This window comes from Cricetulus griseus, chromosome 5, assembly GCF_003668045.3.
Source record: "Cricetulus griseus strain 17A/GY chromosome 5, alternate assembly CriGri-PICRH-1.0, whole genome shotgun sequence".
Classification (NCBI taxonomy): domain Eukaryota; kingdom Metazoa; phylum Chordata; class Mammalia; order Rodentia; family Cricetidae; genus Cricetulus; species Cricetulus griseus.
Genome location: NC_048598.1, coordinates 180915736 through 180942034, shown reverse-complemented (window position 1 = coordinate 180942034; position 26299 = coordinate 180915736). Strand labels below are relative to the sequence as shown.

At 54.7% G+C, this 26299-nt stretch overlaps 1 protein-coding gene across 5 annotated transcripts; it reads left to right on the top strand.

The window, feature by feature from the left end:
- The first annotated feature begins 167 nt into the window (after positions 1-167).
- Positions 168-25865, top strand: Mta1 (metastasis associated 1). Of its 5 annotated transcripts, XM_027416675.2 has the most exons (20): positions 168-322; positions 5232-5325; positions 8431-8481; positions 9056-9182; positions 9263-9326; positions 12232-12349; positions 15625-15727; positions 16436-16535; positions 16813-17001; positions 19095-19169; positions 19505-19563; positions 19878-19993; positions 20261-20412; positions 20514-20703; positions 20829-20918; positions 22062-22214; positions 22368-22403; positions 24612-24643; positions 24933-25084; positions 25172-25865. In XM_027416675.2, exons 1-20 carry the CDS (start codon positions 230-232, stop codon positions 25320-25322), a joined length of 2145 nt encoding a protein of 714 aa, XP_027272476.1. In that variant the 5' UTR covers positions 168-229; the 3' UTR covers positions 25323-25865. The 5 variants fall into 5 exon arrangements, with proteins under 5 accessions (XP_027272476.1, XP_027272478.1, XP_027272477.1 ...); XM_027416677.2 differs by lacking the exon at positions 8431-8481; XM_027416676.2 differs by lacking the exon at positions 22368-22403.
- The last annotated feature ends 434 nt before the right edge of the window (positions 25866-26299 follow it).

Below are 26299 nucleotides of genomic sequence, written 5' to 3'. Positions count from 1 at the left end.
CTGCAGGCCAATCCCAGGACAGCCCCTCAATCCCATCACCAGCTGTGATCTGGCCCAGCACCCCTCTGGATGGGTTCTGTCCATCCAATAGAAGAGGCTTTGCCTCCTCTATTCCCCAGCCCTCTGACCCCTAGCAGAGTGGGACTAGGGCTTAGAGGGTCTGCTTGAGGCTCACAGCCAGTTCTTAGGGATTCTGAGAATGGTGGGGATGGCTTAGAGCCCTGGTGCTATGCATGATGACCTCTCTGTTGCAGACTATGTCTACTTTGAGAACTCCTCCAGCAACCCGTACCTGATCCGCAGGATTGAAGAGCTCAATAAGGTAAGAGCTCGACACAGTGATGCTGCTGCCTGACCCTGGCAGGGAGGGGTGGAGCCTCCCTGTTGTGGGTGGGCAGGGTCTTCCTACCTGGGTTTTGATGTCCTTCCAGGGGAGGCTGGGAGTGAGTCCCTGTGGCCATGTCTAGGCTTCTTTTTTTTTTTTTTTTTTTTAATTTTATTTTTTTGATGTGTGTGGGTGTTTTGTCTGCGTGTATATCCATGCTTAAGGAGGCTGGAAGAAGGTATTGGATCCCCTGGAACTGGGTAGAGTTATTGTGAGCTGCCATGTGGGTGCTGGGAATCTAAAACAAACCCTGGAAGAACATCCCATGCTCCTAACCACTGAGTCATTTCTCCAGCCCATGCCTAGGCTTGCTTTGTTTATTTGTTTTGTTTTTTTCAAGGTAGGATTTCTCTGTAGCTTTGGAGCCTGTCCTGAAACTCACCCTGTAGACCAGGCTGGCCTCGAACTCACAGAGATCTGCCTGCCTCTGCCTCCCGAGTGCTGGGATAGAGGAGTGTCCCACCACCGCCCAGCCTGCCTAGGCTTCTTGAGGACAAACGTGGGGCTACCTTGAGGCGTCACCAGTTCCGGCACCCCATCTCCCAACAAGTACTGGTCTGTCTAAGGCAGGTTCCCTCATGGACTTGAGCACATCAGGACTCAGAGGGATCTGGATGGTTCTGGAGACTAGTCACAGACCAAGGGCAGTGGCCCTCTGTGCCACTCATCCACACTCTCTCTCTCCTCATTCTCTTCCCATTTCCATTAGCCTAGGTGGCTTCCTGGCTATAGGACTACCATGAACACTGCAAAGTTGTCTACTCTGTCCATTACAGTGTTGAGGGTGTGTGCAGTATTTATACCCTGGGGTCCTATTGGTGTCTTACCCCAGTCGCTGCTTCTGCCATAGTTTGTGTCTGCTGGGAATCCTTGGCAGACACTGAATCCTTGGTCTGGGGGCATGGTTGTTCCATTGCTAGAACCCTGGGATAGTCACACACCACCTAGGGTGGTGGCTAGGAGTGTGGAGAAATGGATGCATGGATTCCAAAAACTCGGCTCCATTCTACTCTGCTTGGAGTGACCTTTTGGCTCTTTGGAGAGTGAGGTGGTCTCAGGTCAGCACAGTCACATAGCAAGCATACCAGGAACCTTCTTGTCCCTTCTGGGTCTCAAGGATCTCATGGCCATATCCCTACTGTGAGCCTCAAATGTGGCCTGCCCACTCTTGGCTCTAAAGTCCCACGTGATTAGAGGCTGGGGTAGGCAGGCCTATCCCTGCTCTGCTTCCTCTAGTGCCAGGCAGAGAGCAGGACCGACCAAATTCCCAGACCTGTGTCTTTGTAGACACTCTTTCCTGCCAGGCTGGGTGGTGACAGGGCCTCCATAGCCTTCTTGAGTACCATAGACCAGTGAGAAGGGCTGCTCTCCTAGACTCAGGCTTGTTGGAATGGTGGCTTGGGATTCTTGGGATCAAATGGGACAGAGAGGGCAAGGTTGGATGCTACCCCGCAGGTGGCCATGTTGAGACCGGACCAGCCCTGCAGGTGGCTCTAGATGGAGGCTTAGGTGTAGCCCCAGCTTCTAGGTCTGGCCTTACCAGCTCCTTGGAACCCATGTTGCCAGGCTGTGCCAAGGCGGTGTGCTGCTACAGCAGCGTCTTCTACAGCCGGGGATAAGCTCTGTATGAGCGTGCGTGTGTGTGCACACACGTGTGTGCTTGTGCACACATCTGGGGATGTTTTGGGAAGATGAATTGGTCCGAGCATACAGGTAGCTTCTAGAGACCTGAGGCCTGTCATGGCCTAGGTGGGCACTAGTGTTTCCTCTGATGTACTCACTGGGACCAGATCCTAGACAGGTGCCCCATGGTTGGCTCTGGCCACAGTTGTCAATAGGCAAGATAGTAGGTTGGGTAGCTGGAACTCTACCAGCTACTATAGGTGTGGACCAACAGGCTCTCATTTACACATTTCAGTTACACAGACTTGGACATGAACAAACAGGTTTGTAGAGGAGTATCCCAGCTGCAGTGAGCAGCCACCAGAGGGTGTCCACTGGCCCAGCACATGGGAGCTGTGTCAGCCCCATCATTTTGAGTGACATTGTAGCCTAGGTGTCTCAAAGCCAAGTGCCAAGGACAAGTCAAGTAGTAGGGAGTTGTGAGCTGGGCTGGCAGTCTCAGATTCCCAGGTGTAGACCAGCCTCTCTGTCTCTCAGTGTCAGACCTCTGTTACTGGGATGGGGCTCCTATCCAGGCTTCCGTTTTGGCCATTGCCATGGACCCCTGTAGTATGGATGTCTACGGTAGACAGTACCTCTGATCTCCACAGTCTGTGAGAGGTCCTCTAGGTTTCGCCCTTCAGTACTTGAGATTAACAAGGCACCATGAACTCACTTGATGTCCCTGGCTTCCATCCACAGCTAGCAAGTTCAACACACATGAAATTGCCTCAGGTCCCTGCTACAGAGCAAAGACAAGTGCCTTCAGTGATGAGAAACTCCTGAGGCTAAGCAAGATTAATGCCTAATACGTGGAAATGGGGCTAGGAGGAAAAGGGGACAGCTAGTGCAGGGGACAGAATCCAGGGCTCAGGAAGGGAGAGACAGTACCAAGCCTGAGCAGGTCTATGGACAGGGGACAGTGAGGGAAACTCCCCAAAACGAGCATGGACGTCTGAAGTGAAAACAGAAAGGAAGGTTGGTGACAGTCGAGGATTCTTTTTAGAAAGTTTGACGGGGTTGAGAGACTGGGACACAAATCAGAAAGCCAGACAGTCCCCAACCCAGCACCCACTTAGAAGGAATTACAGGAGACAAGAGTCCCCACAACAGGTAGGAGTGACCCAAGGAATAAGGACCGAGCCGAGGGTCTTCCTGGGTGTGTCTTGCCATTCAGAACATGAGGGAGAATGATTTAGAGGTGTCGGATGGGGGCTGCACGCCTTTAATCTTAGCGCTTTGGAGACAGGAACGTGGAGTTCTGAATTTGAAGCCAGCCTGGACTACGTAGTGAGTTCAAGTTGAGCCAGGGCTGTATGTAGTGAGACCCTGTCTCAAATAAACCCTACAGAAACCTCGAAGTTTAGAGGGAAGTTGGTGGTGCACGCCTTTAATCCCAGCACTCAGGAGACAGAGGCAGGAGGATCTCTTGAGTTCGAGGCCAGCCTGGTCTCCAGAGCGAGTGCCAGGATAGGCTCCAAAGCTACACAGAGAACCCTGTCTCGGGAAACCAAAAAAAGAAAAAGTTTAGAGGGAAGTGGACTGCGTGCACACAGAGCTGCACTCTGCATTTTCCTGTGCGTGCAGAAGGCAAGGCACACTGAAGATGGGCCGCCGCAACTGCCCGCCGTTACAGTGAGGCCACCATCCCGAGTGTACTAAGAGGCACCCCCACTTAGATGCCCTTAGAGATGATGTGCGGGTGTCTCCAATGGCCAAAGCTCGACTTTGAGGGTTCCCTGACAATTGAGTGAGAAATGAGATAGAGAGGTGTGAGCCAACATGAATTTTTGGGGTGGGGTTCAGCCGTTCTGTAGTTTCTGTAGTTATGTGTGGTCAGAGTATGTGAGGATTGACTGGGATTCCAGGCAACTGTGTGAGCAGGGAAAGGGAGGTGAGCAGCAGGAGGCCTTGTTCACTCACTCTGCTTGCTGACTGAGGATACCATGTGACTAGGTGTTTCAAGCTCCCGATGTCAGGACTTCTCTGCCATTGCGGACTGTGACATGGACCTGTGGACCAGGTTGTCCTTTTCTCCCTTCAGTTACTCTGTCAAAGTGACTTAGCACAGCAGCAGGGAGACAAAGGTGGTATAAGCGTGGAACAGCATTAAAATATTGTATTGAGGGACAATGTGTGTGTAACAGTGTGGTCCTGGATGCAGAGGAGTTCTGGCCCACAGGAAACTGAGGGAGTCTGGGCCCGAGAGGCTGTCTTGGGGTGGGGCTATTGACAACACGGGATCCACTGAGTGTTGACACTCCAGACTTTGAACTGCTTCACCATGGTGAGGTCTGTCAGACACAAGAGCCAACCACAAGTGAAGGATGGCCTGAGCATAGGAGGGATAGAGTTCTCTTGGATGATGGCTCTGGGTACAGCAGGTGGCCACAGACCATGTCAGTGTGAGTGAGTGAACAGAGGAGAGGAGACAGACACCCTGTGTAGAGCTTAAAAGTCATTTCTGCTTTCTCCATTCAGGGTGGGAACACGAGCCAGGGTCATATCCCTGTATCAATATTATTTTATTATTATTAGCTTTTAGACAGGGTCTCACTGTGTAGTCCTGACTTGCCTGGAATCCAGGCTGGTCTTCAGCACACAGAGATCTGCCTGCCCCTGCCTCTCATATGCTGAGACTAAAGGCGTTCCCTGCATTATTTACCATTTATGTGAAACATGGCTAGTTGTGTGTAGTACCCTCTACTGGTGCTAGAGCGCAGGGTTACAGGAACCCGGGTCGAGGTGCACAGTTGACTCCATCTCACCTTGCTAGTTGCTATTGGTGATGTGGGTCTCCGCTACAGGCAACCCTGTGGTGGACAGCGTTGGAGCCTGACCTTCTATAGAAGGGAAGGGGGCATGGGTTAGGGCTGTCCTTAGGGGTTCTGGTAAAGCAAGCAGGGCCTCCCCTGTCCTGGGGCCACTGTCTTGGTGGGGCCCCTGGCTGGCCATGTAGAACCTCATGGACCCAGATCATTGGGTGGGGAAAAATCAATGTGTGCGTCAAGCCAAGTGTTGGTCACATTTACCTGACTTTGGATGTGTCCGAGGTAGAGCTGTCCTCAGCTCAGGTGTTGATTTGTTGTTTTCTCCTGAATGTCTCTGGGTAGGGGACTTGGTCCTGTCTTGAGGCCCCTTTTAGGGCCTACATTGCTCAGACACCTCTGCCTTGCTGTTACAGACAGCCAACGGGAATGTGGAGGCCAAGGTGGTGTGTTTCTACAGAAGGCGGGATATTTCCAGCAGTCTCATCGCCCTGGCTGACAAGCATGCAAGTGAGTCTCAGCCTGTCCCCGGGGGTGCTGTGCCTGTCCCCTTCAGTGCCTACTCCAGGGTCCTGGCTTCACTGAGGCCATTCTACTGGCCTGCTTTGTCCTCTCCTGTTTGTAGCTGGGTTCTGGTGACACCTTTACAGCTCTGGGCAAGTGCATAGTCCCTCCCAGGCCTCCTGTTTACCCATGGGCTAGGGTGAAACATCTCTCTTCCTGCTTCTTGCCCCATGCCCATAGTTATGGGCCAGTGTGGGAAGTTGGTGTACCTGGCGCCTGGCTCAGACTCATAGGGCAGGCGATAAGGAAGGTACTGGCCCAGAGCAGAGGCTGTGGCCGTGTCCAGAGCAGAGGCTGTGGCCGTGTCCAGCCCTTGAGATACACTGTTTTCATTTCGCTGGAAGATGTCCATGCTTTCAGTAGTTTTTTCAGAAACAAAGACCTTCCTCCTCGCTCCAGGGAGCTCAAGCCAAGCCTGATAAGCATGGTCCAAGGGCACTTTTCCTGTGCCTGGAACCGTGCCTGGTCCTTACACTTAGGTTCTGACCTGTCACTGAAGCAGACCCACATGGACCACTGATGTGTTGTTTGCTTGGGTGTTATGACCGAAGCAGGGCTGGGTGAATGTTGGACAACTGCTGAGCCCTGGGTGCTCGACCTGGGAGTCCTGCCTGAGTCAGGGGACTGTAGTACGGCTGTGGTCACTGTGGGTACCATCTCCCAGCAGGGAGGAACAGAGTTGCCTGAGCTGTTCACCCAGGAGGGTGCTTTTCCATCAAGGGTTCAATAGGTATCATCCCTTACTCTTCGTTGCTGGGTAAAGGGCCCAAGACCCCCTTGGAGCACACATGCCCCCGCGCAGCGCACAGGCACTCCTAACCTGTGCGGCAAGTAGGGTTGCAGGAGCCAGAATATCCTTGTGGTGGCAGCCAGTCAGGTGGGAACTGTAGAAACCTACCCTAAGCAGGGGTGATTGACAGGTAGGGTGTCCAGAACTGGCTGTCCTCCCCAGCTCTGGGACTAGGTTAGGGAGGAGCCTGAAGGAGCCAGAGCTGACTTTAGAGTGGAGTTGCTGTCGTCCCTGGGGCAGCCTTGGGTGACTCTCACCAGCACTGCACCATGAGTCTGAGTTTTTGCCTCCAGGTGGAATGGCAGCTCTCACCTTAGACCATGAGCTCAGGAGCCCTTTTGGATACAAAGTTGGGCTCCCTCAACCCCTGACCTCAAAGTCTATCCATGCTCTGGCCTGTAGGTACATATGCTACATGCACTATAAATGTTTGATGTGATTGGGGCCCTGCAGGTGTGAGTCCTAGTCTGCAGTAAAGTTGGGGCCACCTTGTGTCCACCAAAATGGAGGGAGGGTAATGGTCTGCCGAAGGGTAGTGACCTACTGTAAGGATGGCTGCAGTCAGAGCCTTACTGCTACAGACCCCACCCCCCACCCCACCCCCCCCCCACACACACACACACACACACTGTGCTCCCAGAAAAGCTGCTTGGGCATCTCTGGCCAGGCCTCCGGTGAGCTTCATCAGGCCAAGGAGGCAGGCATCAAGGTACCAGGACCTGCTGTGACTGCCAAGTGCTCCAGTCCCTGGGCTGCTTCTGACTACATAGAGCTCCCTGTAGCCGGGACACACTCCGCTGGTTCCACAGTAGGAAGCCATTACACAAGAGCTAGAGACCAGGAGCCCTTCCTTGTGGTCACAGAGCCTCTGGCTTCCCAGTTGGTGCCCTGCCAGGGTGTCTAGCCCAAGCACTGCCCTCAGATGGAAGCCAGACAATGTAGCTTGTGGTGTGCCCGGAGCAGAAACCCCTTCCAGATGCCCATGGAGGGAAATGTGGCCTGGCCACACTACCCAGTACCCGCAAGAGCAAGGTTAGGACTTAGCAGAGTGACACTGGAGGTGGCTCGGGAGCACAAAGCCAGCGAGCGCTTCTGGACCTGGGGTGGGGAGGCTTGGATACCGGTTGGGGCTGTGCCCCCTGCCGTCGGTTTTGTCCATTGGAAGGTCTCTAGGGAGAGCTGGGGCCAGAGGTTGTGATAGGGTCTGGCTTGCTCCAGGTCTAGAAGAGATGAGGGGCATCCTGGAGCCACTTGGTGCCTGTGTCAGGGTTGTGAGCGACTGTACTTGGACCTGACACTGATGCAGGCCACAGGACCCTCTCCCAGTGAGGGTGTGGCTGTCTTCCCTAGATGTGCTGTATAATACAGAGTGGGTGTGCACAAAAGCTAACCTCTGAGTTGGTGGTTGGGCCTCACACAACTGACATTGCAAGCTCTAGCTGGTGTGTGTGCACAGCTCGTGTCTGCTGTGCAGGAGCTGCTCTCAACAGACCTGCTTGCCCTGTTTAGGAGGAAAATAGCTCAGTGGCGATGCCCCAGACTTCTGGGGCCTAGTCTTACTGAGAACAAACCTCCCAGCCTTCATCTAAGATGCCTAAGGCTAGGGATTCCCCTCCCAAAAGTGCCAGAGCACTCTGCAGTCACCACATGGGGGCAACAGAGAGCAGCCATGTCTGGCAGGCTTATTGGAGCTGTGGGTGTTGGCAGGGCTGTCCCCCTGCTGGACACTCTAGGCAAGCCTGGGCTGTCATTATACACACTGTTCCATACTCCCCTATTTGGGGATCTGGGATAGGCAAAGGAATATTTTGTTGATACCAGGTAGTGGGCATTAGCCAAGCCAACTGAGGTGCTTAAATGCGACATTGGTATAGCTTGGGCTTCTCCCAAAAGTCACTGTCCTCCTCCTGCTGTCCTGTTATTTTCTTGCCCTTCTTTGGGCAGTCTTGTCTGGAGGCCCCTGACTCCTGTTCTTGCCATTTAGAGAGGCGCTAGGGCCTGATTGGTAGAATATGTGTGAGCATTCTGGTTGGGGCAGACAAGAGCTGCACTCATAGAAGAGGGATGTGTCTCGCTCGGGTGGGTAGCTCCTGTGTTGGAGCGGTCAGGAAGCACAGGTAGTCAGTCTTTCACTGGGTGGTGTTTGTCCTCTGTCGGGAGGCCTGTGGCCCCCATGTCTCCTCGGTCCGGGCCCTGGGCAGGGAGCAAGCGCTGGCACTGGCCCTAACCTGCCATCTGGGCGCTGTCTGTCTGTTATGTAGCCCTGTCAGTCTGCTATAGAGCCGGACCGGGGGCGGACACCGGCGAGGAAGGTAAGAGCCGACCTCTGCAAGGAGGGTGTCCTCGCGGCTGTCCCTGGGTTGGGGCGGGTGACACACAGGTGGATGTATCCTGGATGGGCTGCCTACATGCCCATCCCTGCATCCCCTGCCGGCCGGCTAAGGGCTGGGATTCCCTATGTTCAGCCTGTAGCCCGCCCGGCCTTGGCTGTGGCCCAGGCCTCAAGGGTTCACCCTGCTAGCGCAGGCAATCTGTTGTGTTTTGTGCGGGGGCCGTCTGGCCTCAGGCTGGCAGATGAAACTTCCCGTCCTGAATATGTAGTGTGCCCATGTTTTTCCTGCCTCTCTCTGCCTGTTGTTTCTAAGGCCAGTCTGAACACTGTCCTCCTCTTCCTATCCTGATGTTGAGCCCTATATTCCAGGATTCCAAGGCATCTATGGGGCCTGCCCAGAGCTCGCGAGCCACCTTGGAATGGGCATGAGATGTGCTAGGCAGGAAAGTGGCCCTTCTGTGCTTGGTGCCCTGCACGAGGGAGAACTAGCTTGGGGGCTGGGGCTCTCAGCTGCCATCTTCAGGGATGACTGACAGGGCCTCTTTGTTCTCTAGGGGAAGTGGAGGAAGAGGTGGAGAACCCGGAGATGGTGGACCTGCCTGAGAAACTCAAGCACCAGCTGCGGCATCGCGAACTGTTCCTCTCTCGGCAGTTGGAGTCGCTGCCTGCCACCCACATCAGGTAGTTCTAACACCCCTACCTGGTGACCCTGCTGCCTCAGGTGGCCCTCCTCCACTCACCCACCCACCCTTCTCTTCCAGGGGCAAGTGCAGTGTCACACTGCTCAATGAGACCGAGTCGCTCAAGTCCTACCTGGAGCGTGAGGTAAGACCCATCCTTCTGTCACCTGGCCTGGCCTGGCATGATGCCTGCCCTTTGAATTACACTGCAGCTCCTTCCCTACCCACAGTACCCTGCCACCAGGGTTCAGAGACGTTCGTCTGGATCCTATCAGTCACTTCAGGTGTTGATAGGCAATCCTTCAAGATGACCCTGTGTGGAGGTTCCGACTCTGAGAGGATAGATGGTTGGAATTGGTGAGCACTTCTGCTTCCAGGATCCCAGATACCTGCAAAAAAAAAAAAAAAAAAAAAAAAAAAAAAAACTCCATAGGTATCACGTGGAAAACAGAAGCCTAGACAGGCCCTCTTTGTCCACAGTCTCAGGTGACCTCAGGGCTGGCTGCTGGCTTTCGTGGGCTTTCCGCCTGTGGGATAAGTAGTTGTTATGTAGGGTCACTCTGCACATGGTTGGGTATTACCCATGAGATGTCACCCCTAGAGGTGTTCAGTACCACTGCTGGGAAGGTCAGGTTTCCGAGGCTAACTGGCTGCCATGTCAGTTACTTGGAGGATGTGGCAGTTGGAAGGAACACTGGTAGTCAGGTAAGAAGCAGGTGTGTCCGGTTTCACGTCATCACCGCATCCTCCTTCCCCTCTTCCTCTTCCTCCCTGGGACCTGCCCCTAGGACTCTGCTGCCTCAGCTCTATCCTTGTGGCCTGAGGCTCCCAGGTACAGGCTGGCCTAACAGGGCCCATCTCCTGTGTGCCCCCAGGGAGTGCCACTGAAGCTTGAGAGTACCAGGGTGGCAGAATATGTCCTGAGCTCAGCCCACCCCCCCACGCGGGTCACTCGCTGTGAACCTGCTCTGTAGGGATACCAGTCATCTCTCCACTCCTGCCATACAGAGCCCAGAAATAGTTGACATGGTGGTTCAGCTATTGCTACATGCGCCGTTAGTCTGAGCAGCCATGGACTTGTTGGTGAGACCTGCCTGAGACCCTGCATGGCTGGGAATCTGCGCAGCCGTGAGATGTGCGGCTGGCATATTCCTCTAGGCGAGCAGGACCTACAGAGGAGGTCACGGAGGCCTATTGGCTGCACAGGCGTCTAGGGCGGAGGCTGTGGTTGCTGCTGGGAGTGTCGCTCCTGGGCAGAGAGGACTTGGGAAGGACCCCTGCTGACAACTGTAGAGAAGGGTGACTGCAGGATGGGAAGTCACAGCCTTTGTGGGCCACAGGCCAGTAGTAATAGGCACACACAGTGTATGGGTGACACACAGACAGCCTAGGCAGTGTTCCAGGTGCGAATGCCTACATCCAGGTGGAGAGGCTCCTGTGCCCTTTGATACTGTTTTCCATTTAGATGTTTAGGAAACATGCAGTACCTGAGTGATGAGAAGAGCAGGTTCCTGCTTCTTCTGCCCTCTGTGTGCCTGAGACTGCTCTCCCCAATACCAGGCATAACTGCCAGTAGTCTCTGCGAGTCATACTTTGCCTAGGCCTCAGCCTTCACAGGCAAAGTCTCAAGAAACAGGGACTCTGCTGGGTGGTGGTGGCGGCACACGCCTTTAATCCCAGCACTTGGGAGGGGGGCAGAGGCAGGTGGATCTCTGTGAGTTCAAGGCCAGCCTAGTCTACAGAGTGAGTTCTAGCACAGCCAGGGCTACACAGAGAATCATGTCTTGAAATCCACCCCCCCAAAAAAAACAAAACAAAACAAAACAAAAAGGAGACAGAGAGAGATACCTAGCATGGCCAGGCCACCCAGGCCTTCCCACTAGTGACACCTAGCATGGAACAGGCTGCGTGCTTTCTGTAATTCAGGTAAATAATACAGGGTTTGAACAGTGACAGGACTGACATCACCACTGTCCACCGTGTGGACTGGGCCTCGGAGAAAGGCAGCATTGGCAGGCCTTGTATCCTTGTGTGTGGTGCTAACACCGCAGTGCAGCGGCTGATTGGCAGGCATTTTATGTTGTATTAACTCCACTGTGGCCATTGAGAAGCTATCTGTTTTCAGAGTGGTAGCAGGAAGAAGAATGGGAGTCGGGGGGAGGGGTAGAGGAATTTGCTAGTGATGGGATGGAGTGTGAAGAGAGCCGTGGAGCTGTGGAGGGCCTGGCCGCAGAGTGAACAGGCTCAGGCCAGGACTAGAGACTGCAGGGCGCGCTTTGAACCTGCTGATCTTAGGCCCAGGAGTCTGCTACTCAGAACCAATGTCGTGCTGGTTGTAAACACTAGCTCTGGGGTCGTGGGGCTTAAAGCCTGAGACAGGGAATGTTGAAAAAGGCTGCCGTGTAAGTAAGGTTCGGGCACCGAGCTAGGTCAGCCATGAAAACCAGCATCCTGGCACGGCGTCGAGCTCTGTGCTTGTGGCCTCTCCACAAGCTTGCTTGCCTGCCTGCAGCCTGTGGGGTTTATTCCTAGGTACCTTGGTTTTCGTTGAACCCCACTCCCCACCCCTGTAGGATGGTGGTAGTGTTTGAGACAGGCTATGTAGCCCTGGCTGTCCTGGAACTCACCATGTAGACCAGTGTGGTCTTAAACTCAAAGAACTCTGCCTGCTTCTGCCTCTCAAGTACTGGGATTAGAGGCATTTGCTCCACTCTGCCTGGCCTTCATAAAGTTGAATTTCAAATTGTTTCTGTGCCAGAAAGGCAATGGCTTTTGTGAGGGGGCTGTGCCCAGTGACCTCAGCAAGCTCCTGGCTCGTTAACTCTTAGTTGCTGACCATACAAGCACCTCTGCAGCAGTTTGGTGAAGTCTCTCCTCCCTCTTACCTCATTTCTTCATTTCCGTTGCTCTCACTGTAGGGGCTTCTGCCCCCAGAGTCACGGGCAAGCGGGTTAAACACCCACCCCCATCAGAACGGGACGGGCTTGGTGGGAGCAGCTGGAGATACAGGACTTGCCTGACGCCTCTGTCTTGTGTGTGGTGTTTTTCAGGATTTCTTCTTCTATTCTCTAGTCTACGACCCACAGCAGAAGACCCTCCTGGCTGATAAAGGGGAAATCCGAGTAGGAAACCGGTACCAGGCTGACATCACTGACTTGCTGAAAGAAGGTGAGGTTCGGGTGGGGCCATGGCGAGGAGGAAGCCGGAAGCAGTACCTGTAGCTGCAATCTCGGTGGCCTTGGCTTCGGCCCTTGCAGAGCCTCCTTTCTAGTGGACACTGGGATCCAGCAGTGAGTCTCAAACCCTGAGCCACCTGTTGAACCCCTGTGGCTTCTTGACCTCGGATTATGAGTTTGATTTTATATGGTTTCTGCTAGGCAAGTACTCTGTCACTTGCCACACCCCTAGCTCATTCCTTATTTTATCTATCTATCTATCTATCTATCTATCTATCTATCTATCTATCTATTTATATTTTGCTTGCACATATATTGGTGCACCACTTTTGTACAGTGCCCATGGAGTCAGAAGGTGGAATTGGATCCCCTATGGCTGGAGTTACAGAAGGTTGTGAGCTGCCCCATGGATGCTGGGAGTTGAACCCAGGTTTCCTGGAAGAGCAGTCAGTGCTGTTGAGAACTGAGCCATTTCCCCAACCCTATACCATGTTTTTTGAGACAGGGTCTCACTCACTTATATATAGTTCAAACTGAACTTGCCACCCTCTTGCTTCAGCCTTGAAGGGGCTGAGGCTACAGTAGCAAGTCACCACACCTGGTTTATTATAGTTCGTAACTCTGTGTGCTGTGCGTGCGTGCGTGCGTGCGTGCGTGCGTGCGTGCGTGCGTGCGTGCGTGCGTGCGTGTGTGTGTGTGTGTGTAAGTCAGAAGACAACTTGTGGAGTCTGTTTTCTCATCCCACCATGTGAGACTCAGGGATCAAGTTCAGGGCCTTAGTGTTGTGGAGGTCAGGGAAGAGTGTGGAGGTGGCCTCTCTCTGTCTAGCATGTGGGTCTTAGGACACTCAGGTCGTAGGCTGCACCTGTGCATACTGAGAGACCTCACCAACACCTCCTTTTGGGGGGGAGTGTAAAATTATATTTATTCATTCATTGATGTGTATGTGGGTTTTGGCGGTGAGAGGACACCCTGCAAGAGTAGGTTCTACCCTGCTATGGTGAGTCACAGAGACTGAAACCGGATGTCAGGTTAGGTCGCAGCAATTTTACCATCTACCAACTCCACCTGTCATCTGAGGCTTGCCCGTCCCTCCCACATCCTCCTTCAGTAGCCCTGGCAGCATGATGTGATAGGCTCAAGACCCTGCCTGGCCTTTGTCCCCTAGTAAAGCGCTCGGGCTCTGTCCATGTCCCATGTCCCTGTTAGCTCAGTCTCTGAGGCTGTTGCTGTCTTATTGTCTCGCAGTGCCTTGGATAGAGCCTTGTGTATGCTAGGGCAGGGCACTGCCTGCCTAGAGAGCTTGGCCTAGTGCATGTTTGCATCATTTTGCATGTCCTCCTTTGCCTTACTGGTTTCTAGTCTATGTGTTTTCTGGTGCTTGTTGGATCTCAGAATGAGGTGCTAAACGCAGCTGGCTGGTAGCTGGGTGGGGCCTGGCTTGTGAAGCAGCTGGCTCTCTGGGTTCTGTGTTCAGGAGCTGCCCTTTGCTGGCTTCTGTCCCATGGTTGCTCCCAGCCCTCGACACTGAGGCATCCTGATGCCCACGTATAACCTAACCTCTTAGGCAGAGCCAGCCAGCTGCTGCCTCAGCTGGCCTCACCTCAGCTTCTTCCCCCAAGCATCCCTAGCCCTGAGGCGCTGCAGGCAGTCCTGGACTGAAACCACAGTATCTGCTTTCTTAACCTGGCCCAGAGGAAGGGTCGGAGGAAAGTAACAGAGGCCTTGCCTGTGAAATCCACATGAGCCTTGTTACTCAGGGACCAGAGAAGCAGGAGAGGTCTCAGAGGTCAGAGGACTCCACTGGAACATCTATCTGTTCCTCAGAATCCAGCAGCCCTGGATTAGGTGTAGGCATTTGTGGGCTCACTGGTGAGTGTTAGCAGAACCCCCAAGAGAGCCCTAGGGAGTGGCCTGCCACAGCACTCCTGCTGTAGCCTTTGACACAGACAGTTGCTTCCCCATGACGTCTTTCTCAAATTATACTTATACTTTTTATGGTGTGTGTGTATGTGATGCCCACCGAGACCCGAGGTGTTAGATCCCCTGCAGCTGGAGTTACAGGTGTTTGTGATCTGCTAGGCATGGGTACTGGGAATACAGGTGCTGGGAATTGAACCCGGGTCCCCTGGAAGAGCAGTACATTCCCTTATCAGCTGAGCCACCTCTCCAGCCCCACAGTGTCTCTTTTGAGTGACATGAAATTGAATGCCTGCCTCCATTGACTGTGTTGGAAATTTGAAAGTGAGCAGTATGGCTTGGAATCCCCTGGCATTCTTTGCTCTCTGTTCCAGGCAAATCACAAACCATTTTCTGTGAACAGTGTCTTGGTTTTTGGGACCTTGGAATGCCAGGATTCCACCCTGTGACCCCAGATGAAGGGTTGAGTGTGGTCCACACCAAGATAGAATCCCACCCACAGCACTGGGGAAATGCCATGGTACTGGGCCTGCATAGGCTGGGATGCATAGAATCCAGCTGTGGAGCAAGACCACCAAAGAGCCTGATGATGAGTCAAGCCCTCATTCCTTACCGTGGCCCCTACTGGGTCTTCTGCAGTGATGGGCTTCCAACTCAGGACCCTCATCCTCTGTGACGGGCTGATCATAAGACCTGCCCTGCCCTGGATTTAGGACCCAGAGATAGTAGCTCTTTAAGAGGGTCAGAAACATCACCTTGGAGACATTCAGTCCTTCTGTTAAAGAGCTTGCTCAGTGCCCTGACTTGGAACCCAGTGCCCTGCAGGGACTCCAAGTGCAGGCTGAGCACGGCCACATGGTGCGTTGATGCCAAGGGCCAAAGGGGAGTTGATCGGATCTGATGCAAACTTTGAAGCTTGATACCCTCATTAAATTATGAATGTAGCCCTTGGCTGGAGAGTCACACAATGGGTGATTGTGAGATTTCTCCTTGGGGCATCTCCCTAGAGTCATGCCTAGCCCGGCTCATGGCTTAGTTCTCAAGACTCGGTGCTGCTGTATGCTCTTTGTGAGTATACAGTTATTTCATCAGTAATTGTCCCATAACTCTCAGAGTAATAGCAGAGCACCTGACACCTCCCCTTCCCCAGGTCTTCCCCAGCCCCAGATGTACAAGCCCTTGCTGGGCTCTATGTGCCCTGGAGGTTGCGTGTATGGGTGTGTGTGCCGGCCTCCCCTCCAGGCCAGCACTTGGGGCCTGGGGAGCAGGCAGACTCTTGGTTCCACTCTGGAGTCCACTCTCTCACAGCCTTGGCTGTTCTCACTAAGCAACACTTGTTCCCCATAGGTGAGGAGGATGGCCGTGATCAGTCGAAATTGGAGACCAAGGTGTGGGAAGCGCATAACCCACTTGTGGATAAGCAGATCGACCAGTTCCTTGTAGTGGCCCGGTGAGTCCGAAGACCAGGGGCCAGCGGGTTGTTGCGTGGGGCACTGTGGTGGGTCTCTAGGACGTGGAGCCTTAGTTTGTACATCCAGCATGAAGTCCATGGTCTTGCCCTTGTTTCCTGTTCAGGCCTTTTCCCTGAGTAGGGAAAGGCCGCAAATGTCCCCGGGTCCCTGTGGATCCCATGACAGGTGTGTCTATGTGTCTGGGCCTGTGTTCTCACTGTGTGCTCTGGGTTCTGTCTCTGCCATAGGCAGGCACTTCTCCAAGGGCTAGGCTGGGACCTAGCTAACGAGCTCCCTGCTGTCTGAGTGGGTGGCTGAGGTGGGACCCCAGAACCAGTGCTGAGCCTACGAGCAGCATGGCTCAGGAGGAGGCCCGTCTACATTTGCCACAGACAGTGAGGCCGAGGATCTCCAGGTCTGAGGCAGTTCCCCATAGAGAGATCTCCGGCAGACACACTGGAGATGGAGAAGTCTCCTAACCAGCCCCGAGGCACCTTTTGTATGTTCTTTGCCCCCAACTCATTTTGCACACGGGACTCATAGGCCGCTAAGATGCTCATGCAGTCCTGCCTGGCCTCCTCTAAAGCCGAGGCCCAGAGGCCCTTTGGTGGCAGTGTGCCACCTGGGTCCTGGCTCTCACTGGCTTGCCTGGCGGAGGGCATCCCTGCAGCTCAGCTCTGGTGCTCAGTGAGTCTCCCTCTCCCCAGCTCCGTGGGCACCTTTGCACGGGCCCTGGATTGCAGCAGCTCCGTGCGGCAGCCTAGCCTGCACATGAGTGCCGCGGCAGCCTCCCGAGACATCACCCTGGTGAGTGGGCCACTGCCACCTCCCTGCTCTCTTCTGGGGTCCTAGCAAGGTAACTGAGGACTTCAGCGACTTCTGCTACACCTTAGATTTGTCTAACACACGCCAAGGGAGTTAGGGAGGGATTCCTACCAATTCCCACCCAGGGGCCTTGGCAGCCACTAGATTGTCACCTTGAGACCTGAAGGAGTGGGGGCAGGGGGTCACATCGCAGGTTCAGGAAGATGCTCCTTAGGGTCTGGGGACAGCCTGGACCCAGGGGAGCTCTGCTGTCTTCCAGTTCCATGCCATGGACACGCTGCACAAGAACATCTATGACATCTCCAAGGCCATTTCAGCCCTCGTGCCGCAGGGTGGGCCGGTGCTCTGCAGGGATGAAATGGAAGAGTGGTCTGCATCGGAAGCCAACCTTTTTGAGGAAGCTCTGGAAAAATATGGGAAGGATTTCACAGACATTCAGCAAGATTTTGTAAGTGCTTAAGTGAGGCTGGGGTAGTGGCTAGCCAGGCCCCACCTCTCACCCAGGAAGATGCCTGTGCCTATGGCTAGGCCTCAGCCCTTTGAGTCCAGTGAGCGCTGAGCAGGCCTAGGCTCTCACTGTGGAGCTAGGAGAACAACCGTGGAGGTTTCCCTGAGGCACCCTCAAGACTTCCCGGCTGCTTGGACTCGTTTCTGTTTTGTTCTTAACTAAGCTGACCCTCCCTCCTGTGTGCAGTGCCAGCCAAGTCTTTACTATGATAGAGCCTAAGCCCTCAGAGCCCCCCAGCTCCCCAAAGGACTGAAGAGTGGGATCATGTCTGTATGAGCTGAGGCAGCTGGGCCACCTTCCCCACAGCCTTGAGGAGATAGGGTTACTAGCATCCAGGATGTAGTGAGTGGAATATGTTACCCACTGGAGTACCGTCAAACAATGCCGATAACCCCAGCATTCAGGAGACTCAGGCAGGATTATGAGTTTGAGACCAGCCTGGGAAATAGTGAGAACCTGCTACAAACCCACAAACAAACCCAGTAGCAAGCCTAGGCCAGGGTGGGAGAGCCAGGAGCGTGCAGGGTGCTTACTCAGGCATAGGCAGAAGGGCTGAGGGAGTGTCTGTCTCTGGGAGGCCCAGGTGCTGGTCACTCCCATGGCCCACAGAACCCACAGTCTCTGCTGGACAGCCTGGCATGTAACTGGATTTGAAAAAAAAGTACAAGCTTTTTAGACAAAAAGTAGAATGAGAAGAACGGGACAGAAAGAAAACAACAGTGGAACAGAGCTGGCAATGTTTGAGGGGGGCTGGGCGTGGCTGCTACAGTGGGGGACAGCCCTGCAGAATCTGCACGTTCCTAGATGCAGTTCAGCAGGTAAACTGAGTCTGTCAGAGACCCAGAAGAAAGGGCTGCAGAGCCACCTGCTAGAGGGCAAGGCCTGCTGGCTAGAGGGCCAAGTGAACCAAGTACAGAAACAGGATTCTGCACAGAACAGACAAGCCCACCTTCTGTGTCACCCGGTGCTGTCGTGGGTCTGCTCTCAGGAAATGGTTCGTGTAGATCAAGCTGATAGATATTAAAGAAACAAAGTTTTCAGGTGACATTTCTAACCATCATGCCAGCCTTAAAGACTGAAGCCCTAGCCTTGAGGCATAGCTCAGTGGTAGGTAGGATGCTGGCCTTGTATAGGCAAGGCCCAGGGTTTGATCCCTAACACTGCCAGAAAAACAACCTGTTGAGCCCTTTTTAATTAAAAGTGCCATTTTAGCCTGGCATTGGTGGCGCATGCCTTTAATCCCAGCACTTGGGAGGTAGAGGCAGGCGGATCTCTGTGAGTTCGAGGCCAGCCTGGTCTCCAGAGCGAGTGCCAGGACAGGCTTCAAAGCTACACAGAGAAACCCTGTCTCAAAAAAAAAAAAAAAAAAAAAAAAAAAAAAAAAAAAGTGCCATTTTAAACAGCAGCTTGAGGTGTGAAGACTAAACTTCAGTCATTTGGCCTGAGGCTTAGGCAGCACTGGAGGGAGGGCAAGGTGAAGGGGCTCTATACACTGCTATGTGCTGAAAGATAAAAGCCACTCCAGCCCCTCAACACTGAGCTAAATACGAAGGTGGAGGACAACTAACCCAGAGAAGCAGCAAATATGTCTTTCCAGCTAAGGTGAAGGGCAGCCCGACTGCTGCAAGGGGTCTCTCCTCCTGGGTGGGCCCCCTTGTGCACCTGAGAATGGGTAGCTCGTGACACCCATCAGTCCATGGTCCAGTCTGCCTTTGGCAAGAGACCTTGTGCTACGTTGTCTCCTGGCGGGAGGCAGAAGGGCAGGCAACGGGGTCTGCCCATCTTGTCCTCTTCGTCTCTGGTCCTTGGTAAGGACAGAACCAAGTTCTTGTCGTCTTGCTCAGGTCCCAGACTCAGACATAATGGAAATGACTCTAGCGTGGGTGTTGAGGGGAAGGTCAGCCACACACTCCTGTGGTTAGCACTGAAGGAGGGGGACCAGAATTGACCTCCCAGCACTGCCCTTGCCACCCTGCTCCCTATCTGGGCAGTAGTCCAGTTCCTACCACCCATGATGCCTTGTCTCACCCCAGCTCCCCTGGAAATCGCTCACCAGCATCATTGAATATTACTACATGTGGAAGACGACCGACAGATACGTCCAGCAGGTGGGCCCTCCCCACAACCTACCTCGTCCCTCCCCACAGTCTCTGTGTAGTCACATTAATTTGTTCCCAAAGACCTCCCCCTAACCCTGGAGCAAAGAGGAAGAAGCCATGGTCTCTAGAGGATGCACAGACAGGAGGAAGGGACATTCCTGAACCCTAGCCACCTGAAGCCTCCACTTCCTGGCCCTAGGATGGCCAGAGAGAGCCATGCAAAATTTTCTCGAGTCTTTCCCAGGGGAGCCAGTGATGGAGAAACAATGATGTTCCCCTCCCTGTGGTCTTCTAGCTGCCCTGGCCAGCCTGGTGACCTTCATAACCCTCTGTTTTGTTTTAAGAAACGTTTGAAAGCAGCTGAAGCGGAGAGCAAGTTAAAGCAGGTTTATATTCCCAACTAGTAAGTCCATTCCTATGTTCCTGGGGGCCATTGGTGGATGGGCAGTGACTGTGGGGCTCTTAGGATCCACTGGGGTCAGGCGGCCTCCTGAGCTAAGTCAAAGAACCTCCATCACCCTTTTCATGAGCTTGCTTAGCTTGGGAGGAGGGGTCAGGACTCGAGTTCCTTTGGCCTAGGAGTCAAGCTGGGTTTAGTGCTCAGCATATTGGGGCATGGGGTGTGGCAGCGAAGACACAGTGAACCAAGGGGACAGGGATGTCTGCTGGGATACAGACACTGCAGGGCACCTGTGACTGATCCTTCTCCTCCATCAGTAACAAGCCAAATCCAAACCAGATCAGCGCCAACAGTGTCAAGGCCAGTGTAGTGAATGGCACAGGGACACCAGGCCAGAGCCCCGGGGCTGGCCGGGCCTGCGAGAGCTGTTACAGTAAGTGCTGTGCCTGGCACCCACCCTGGGCAGCAGGGGCCACGGGAATGCTACTTCGTGGCTGTGGTGCTCATGGGACCTCTGAAGGCCCCTGTGCCCAGACCTGGAATGACTCGCTGCAGTGGTGCTGCCGGGGGTGGGGGTGGGGCTAAGGGGGTGGCGGGGGTGGGTGGGATGAGTGTGGTGGCGGTGGGGACACTGTGGGATGCTCTCTGCACCGTTGGTTCTGCTTAAGAATCCGTCTATCTCCAACTTTGTTGTCCGTAGCCACACAGTCTTACCAGTGGTATTCTTGGGGTCCCCCTAACATGCAGTGTCGCCTCTGCGCTTCTTGCTGGACATATTGGAAGAAATACGGTGGCTTGAAAATGCCAACCCGGCTAGATGGAGAGAGGCCGGGACCAAATCGCAATAACATGGTAAGTGCGGCATGCCATGCTTGTCGCCTGCCGCAGGTAGGCCTCAGGCCCTTGGCCTCTAGTCACGGTGCTGTGTTGGGGTGGTGTGCTCCGCTCCACAGAGTCCCCACGGCATCCCAGCCCGGAGCAGTGGGAGCCCCAAGTTTGCCATGAAGACAAGGCAGGCCTTCTACCTGCACACTACCAAGCTGACACGCATTGCCCGGCGCTTGTGCCGTGAGATCCTACGCCCATGGCATGCCGCGCGACACCCCTACATGCCCATCAACAGTGCAGCAATCAAGGCTGAGTGTGAGTCAGTCCCTTTCTTGGATCCGGTAGGAGCCACACCCATGCAGTGTGTTCAGGCCGGGGTCAAGGTGGTGGCCCCAACTCTGGGGGATCACAGCCCTTCACCCTACCTCGTCCTCCTTTAGGCACTGCACGGCTGCCGGAAGCGTCCCAGAGCCCACTGGTGCTGAAGCAGGTAGTGCGGAAGCCCCTGGAGGCTGTACTCCGGTATCTTGGTAAGCTGGGGGTGGGGTGGGGCGTAACTTTAACTCAAATCCTAACAACCTGTCGGGAAACCTTGCGCGGTCACCAGCACTCCGCTTCTGGCCTGGGTTGCACTGTGCTGGGCTCAGGATACCCACAGAGGGCAGTTCTGCCTCCTGTCCCATCCTTGGTCCCAAGTCCCAGGCCCTCTGTCCCTCACACCCCTGGCATACCCAGTAGCCCTGTGTCCTGTTGGAGACAGGGTTTCTGCCATGTAGCCCTGGCTCTCCTGGCACTCACTCTGTAGACCAGGCTGGCCTCAAACTCACAGAGATCCTCCTGCTTCTGTTTCTCAAGTGCCGGGATTAAAGGCGTGCGCCACCACACCTGACTTATGACTAAGGTTTAGGCCAGGTGTAACCCAACCTACAGCAAGTCAACAAAGGCAGGGTGGACACCATTGCAGACCTTTGTGAGCCCTTGGTGGCCAAGGTGCTCACTTGGCTGGCAGCCTTGCAGGGATCGTTCCTTGCTTGTGTGGGTCTGGGCACTGCTGAGGTTCTTAGGCAGTGCCACTGGCCATTTAGAAATGGCACATTCTGAGGTGGAGCCAGACACTTGGGGTCATTTGTTTGCGGTGTTTAAGTGGACTTGAGTCCGTCCTCCAGCATGGAGGTTGCAGTCCTTCTAGAAAGGACATTCCAGAACCATGAGCTAAGTGTGTTCATTGCAGACACAAGTGTCTTTGGCTTTGATCCCTATCCGGGGTCCTGGGCCCCAGGGTCAGCTATGTCCTTGTTCCCTAGGAGGATGTGGTCAGTGCCAGGCCCCGCCTTCTGTGGGGTGGGTCCTCGCTCAGCCAGCCAGGCAGTTCAGTGTCTGGCCAGTAGCCAGTCTTCTGCCATCAGACCTGGTGGCCTGGATGTAGAGGCTGCCTGATGGGACTGCTATGTTTATGGGCTGTGTCTGGATCTTGTAAGCTCTTAGCACTTACCCAGCAATTGTGTCCAAGACAGCAGGCTTGGCTGCCACCCCTCCCTAAGGGATCCTGGGTAGCCCTCCTGTTAGGAATGCTCTGATCCCCAGCTTCAGTGAGCTCCGGTAGATAGTGGCTGTCCTTCCAGCCTCGTCAGTGCTGTTTCTGAATCACACCCCCTTGCCTCTTACATTTCCAGAGACCCATCCCCGCCCCCCTAAGCCTGACCCTGTGAAGAGTTCATCCAGTGTGCTCAGCAGTCTGACCCCTGCCAAGTCAGCCCCCGTCATCAACAATGGCTCCCCCACCATCCTGGGCAAGCGGAGCTATGAGCAGCACAACGGGGTGGATGGTGAGTCTGAGCTGCAGGGCTGGCCCTGCGAGGAGGTCGGGCCTGCAGAGTGTCTGTGGGGCTAGCCCTGGAGCTCCACGTGAACCTTATTCAAAGGCTGCCTAGTTGATGGTGTTTTCTCTCCCTCTCTCTCCTGTCCCTGGGCACTGCCAGGCAACATGAAGAAACGCCTCTTGATGCCCAGTAGGGGTAAGGCCTGGGGCGGCCGCTGGTGGGGTGCCGTGGCCGAGTCCTGTCGTGATGCCTGTGTGTGCTGTCTGCCAGCAGACTGGGAGGTTCAGGGCACGTACAGGGGCAGTCCACACAGACGCAGGCCACAGCCCGAGCTCCTGTGCTCGTGTAGACTTGTGACTTGGTAGAGGGCCCCCTTGGCCTGAGCCATGAGTGGACTGTCCTTGCATGAGGGCCCTGGTGCCCCCACTGCTGTGGTGCTGTGACTGCTCGCATGCCTTCAGCCTTGCTTGTAGGGCCGCTAGTGCTACCTGCAGTTTTTGTGTGCCCTGCCTGATGGGGACGGTAGCGATGGGTTGGTGGCTGGGCTTACACATACGGTCTTCGTGTCTGCTGAAGGTTAGCTCAGATTCTCCTGGTGCTGTCAGGGCTGTGGGGCACGAGCCTGCTCAGGACATGAGGGATATAGATTGCACCAAGTCTTAAGTCAGCGTGGGGGTTAATGTTTAAGACTGGACCTGGGGGTAGCCAGGAAACACCAGCCAGCCAGCAAGAGCCCTCTCAGACCCCTCCCCAGCTCTCAGGACAAGAGCCCAGGAGGTAGCAGTGGGCAGGGACTGTCCAGTTGCACCTTTTTACCTCAGGACACTCCCCCTTGAGGTTGTTTTGGAAGCTTGCCAACTGTCGGGCACCCAGGCAGGCGTGTCCTTTTGTCTGGTTGAGGGACTGGCTATGTTATCTGCACCTCAATCCAGTGGTCCAGGCATAGCCTTCCCAGACCTTGCTTCTGGCCTCTGTAAAGAACTGTTCACTTCCCAAAGTCTGCCATGCAGACCTGAAGTGTGTCCTGCAATGGAGACCCAACCAGGACATGGTGGGAACTCACTGGCTCTGTGAGTGGTCTAGGCAGCTCAGGCCCCAGGCCAGAGGGTCTAGCCCCAAGAAAAGGGGCTGTCCTGGAATTGTAAAACCAGGTCTCAGTCCTGGGTCTAGCCTAGGAGCCATGGGCTGGCTGCCTGGAGATAGCCCCAACCTTCTAGTGGTGCTGTAGTAGGCCTCAGGACTGGGCCTTGCATAAGCAGGGCAGATGGGAACTTTGGCACCCTAGGTTCTTAACTCACTAACCCCTACCCCATGCTGCCTGCTGCTCTGCCCCGCCGCGGCTTAGCTGCCATGTGCATGCCGCTCACTCTAACTCCAGTGTGTATTTTCTCTCTGCCACCTCATCACTCTGGCAGGCACTTACCTGGGTAAGTAGCTCTCATGACAGGGCTTTGTGTGGGCGCAGGGCTGGGGGTCCCTGCCTGGGTGCTGCAGACCAGGGAATTGGGGCTCCTGAGAGCTAAACGAGCTTGCTGGGGAAAGGCTGTGAGAGCTAAACGAGCTTGCTGGGGAAAAGGCTGGACACAGCATGCTGGAATAGGGTTAGACTGCAGGTAGAGGAGGTGGGACAGGCTCTCGCCAGACCTGTAATCCCCGCCTTTGGGAGGCTAGAGAGAGGAGGGTCTCTGGTTCTGGGTAGCTGAGGTACCTGTTAAGACCTTGTCTCAAAACATGAAGAGATCTCTGATGGGAAATGTTCGATGATTGACGGATTGCCATGGGGTCCACTGGCACTGGGCATGGTAGAGTAGTCCTCTCTTGTCCCCAGATCAGGCCATTCAGAGACCTGTTTGGCACACATGGCTTACACACAATGATTCCTGAGGCGGGCCCAGCTGGGACTCCTGCTGGGGTGGGATGACAGAGCCTGGATTTTGCCTCTCTTAGTTCCTTTTTAGGCCCTCAGCCTACGAGCATGCTATTGTAGTCAGCCTAAATTGCTTTTAGGATGTGAACAACCGGCAGACAATGGCTGTCCAAGAAGGGCTAGGGATGATGATGTACATAGGCGGTTGCTTGGTGTACACCAAACTTCACCTGTCTTGGCCTGTTGGGGGGTGGGTAGTCATCTCACACAAAGGAGCACATACCAGACCTGAGACCTCTGGCCTCCTATGTGGAGCCCAAACTGCTACATCTGCTGGCCAGGATATAAGTGGCCCTTAAGGTTGGCAGAGCTATGGGACCATCTGGGCTAGCTGAGAAAATCTTAGAGGCCCCCTGGGTGTTGGCTTCGGTTGGAGGGGGTGGCCTCAGGAGGGATCACCCCACCCCCCAGCTCCATGCTAATAGCCTGGACTTGGAGGCGTAGGCTCTGGCTCACTCTGTGTTCTTTTTCATCAGGTCTGGCAAACCATGGACAGACCAGGCACATGGTAAGAGTGGGCGACTCGGCACACTTCTGTGTGTACACACATTCTTCGGGTGTTGGGGAAGTGGCCCGGGTAGCGCTTATTCCCCAGCCGGTGCCATGGAGAGAATCTGGGAGTCCTGGCTAGACCTAACAACGCATCCAGGCCTGAAGAGGGGCTCCCTGCCTGGGCTGGGTGTGTTGGCTCTGGAACCTCAAGGCCTGGCTGCCCAGGGAGCTAGACTGTTGGACTGCTGGCTATGAAGTGAGGACCAGGGCACTGTCTCCCTGCCTTCACACCTCTTTTATTACAGGGACCAAGTCGGAATCTCCTGCTCAACGGGAAGTCCTACCCCACCAAAGTGCGCCTAATCCGTGGTGGCTCCCTGCCTCCTGTCAAGCGGCGGCGAATGAACTGGATTGACGCCCCAGATGACGTATTTTACATGGCCACTGAGGAGACCAGGTTGGATGGAGCCTTTCCTGGGACGGGATGGGATGGGAGTCTTCAACTACCACCTTCTGGGTTTTATTGGCTCATCTCTTCCCACAGGAAAATCCGCAAGCTGCTCTCATCCTCAGAAACCAAGCGTGCTGCCCGCCGGCCCTACAAGCCCATTGCCCTGCGCCAGAGCCAGGCCTTGCCGCTGCGGCCACCCCCACCTGCACCAGTCAACGATGAGCCCATTGTTATTGAGGACTAGGTGGCCACCCGCAGTGTGGCCTGCCTGGGCCCCTGCATCAGCCCCAGAGTATCCAGTGAGGCCTGCAGAGGCCAAGTGGCCTCCCTCCCCCACCAGACTGCTGCCCACCCACCCCCTCTGTTTCCGTAGTGCCCCAACTCCAACTCCCGCCCTCACATGCAGAGAAACTGCTCCTCTGGTGGACATGCGGGGGAAGAAGTGTGGTCTAACTTATTCCAAGACACCGAGGAGTCTTTTTTAGCTTTGTGTTTACTTTCTGGCTGGAGCAGAGATGAGGAATGCCCTGGGCCCTGTGCTACAGGACTTCTCACCCGGGGTGGGCTCTAAGGTTTTGTTGTGTTCTGTTGAAGGTGCCATTTTAAATTTTATTTTTATTACTTTTTTGTAGATGAACTTGAGCTCTGTAACTTACACCTGGAATGTTAGGATTGGTGCGGCCAGCAGCAGCAAAGTTGCCTGGCGGGGTTGGTCCCTTGTCTTTTCAAGTAATTTTCATATTAAACAAAAACAAAGAAAAAAAAACTCATAAAAAGGAAAACCCCAGCAAGCCCTTCTGTGTCTTTTGTTCCCAGTCCGTACGTCTCCTGTTTAGGGCCTTGAAGCCGCCCTGCCCCCAACACCTGGAATGTCCTTTGTGGGGGCACATGGCTAGGCCCAGAAAGGAGGGCAGTAGCCACAGGGCAAGCCGGATGCCGGTGGAGTGCATCACTCTGAGACCTATTTCTGCAGACCTTTGGCCCAGTGCCTGGTGTTCTTCCCAGAGGGGCTTCAAGGGGCTGACTGGCCGTGGTGAGGACCTCCACTGTAGATGAAGTTGTGTTATAACTATGTCACATGCCACAAGGGGGGAGCTGACCCTACCTGAGGCCCCACAACTTTTAGGGCTTACCTAGGTTGGCTTGGCACAAAGACTTCGGGTCCTGGGCCACCCCCTTGGCTGGGCCCCAGCTGTCAGGCCTCCTGCACCGAGCCGTGAT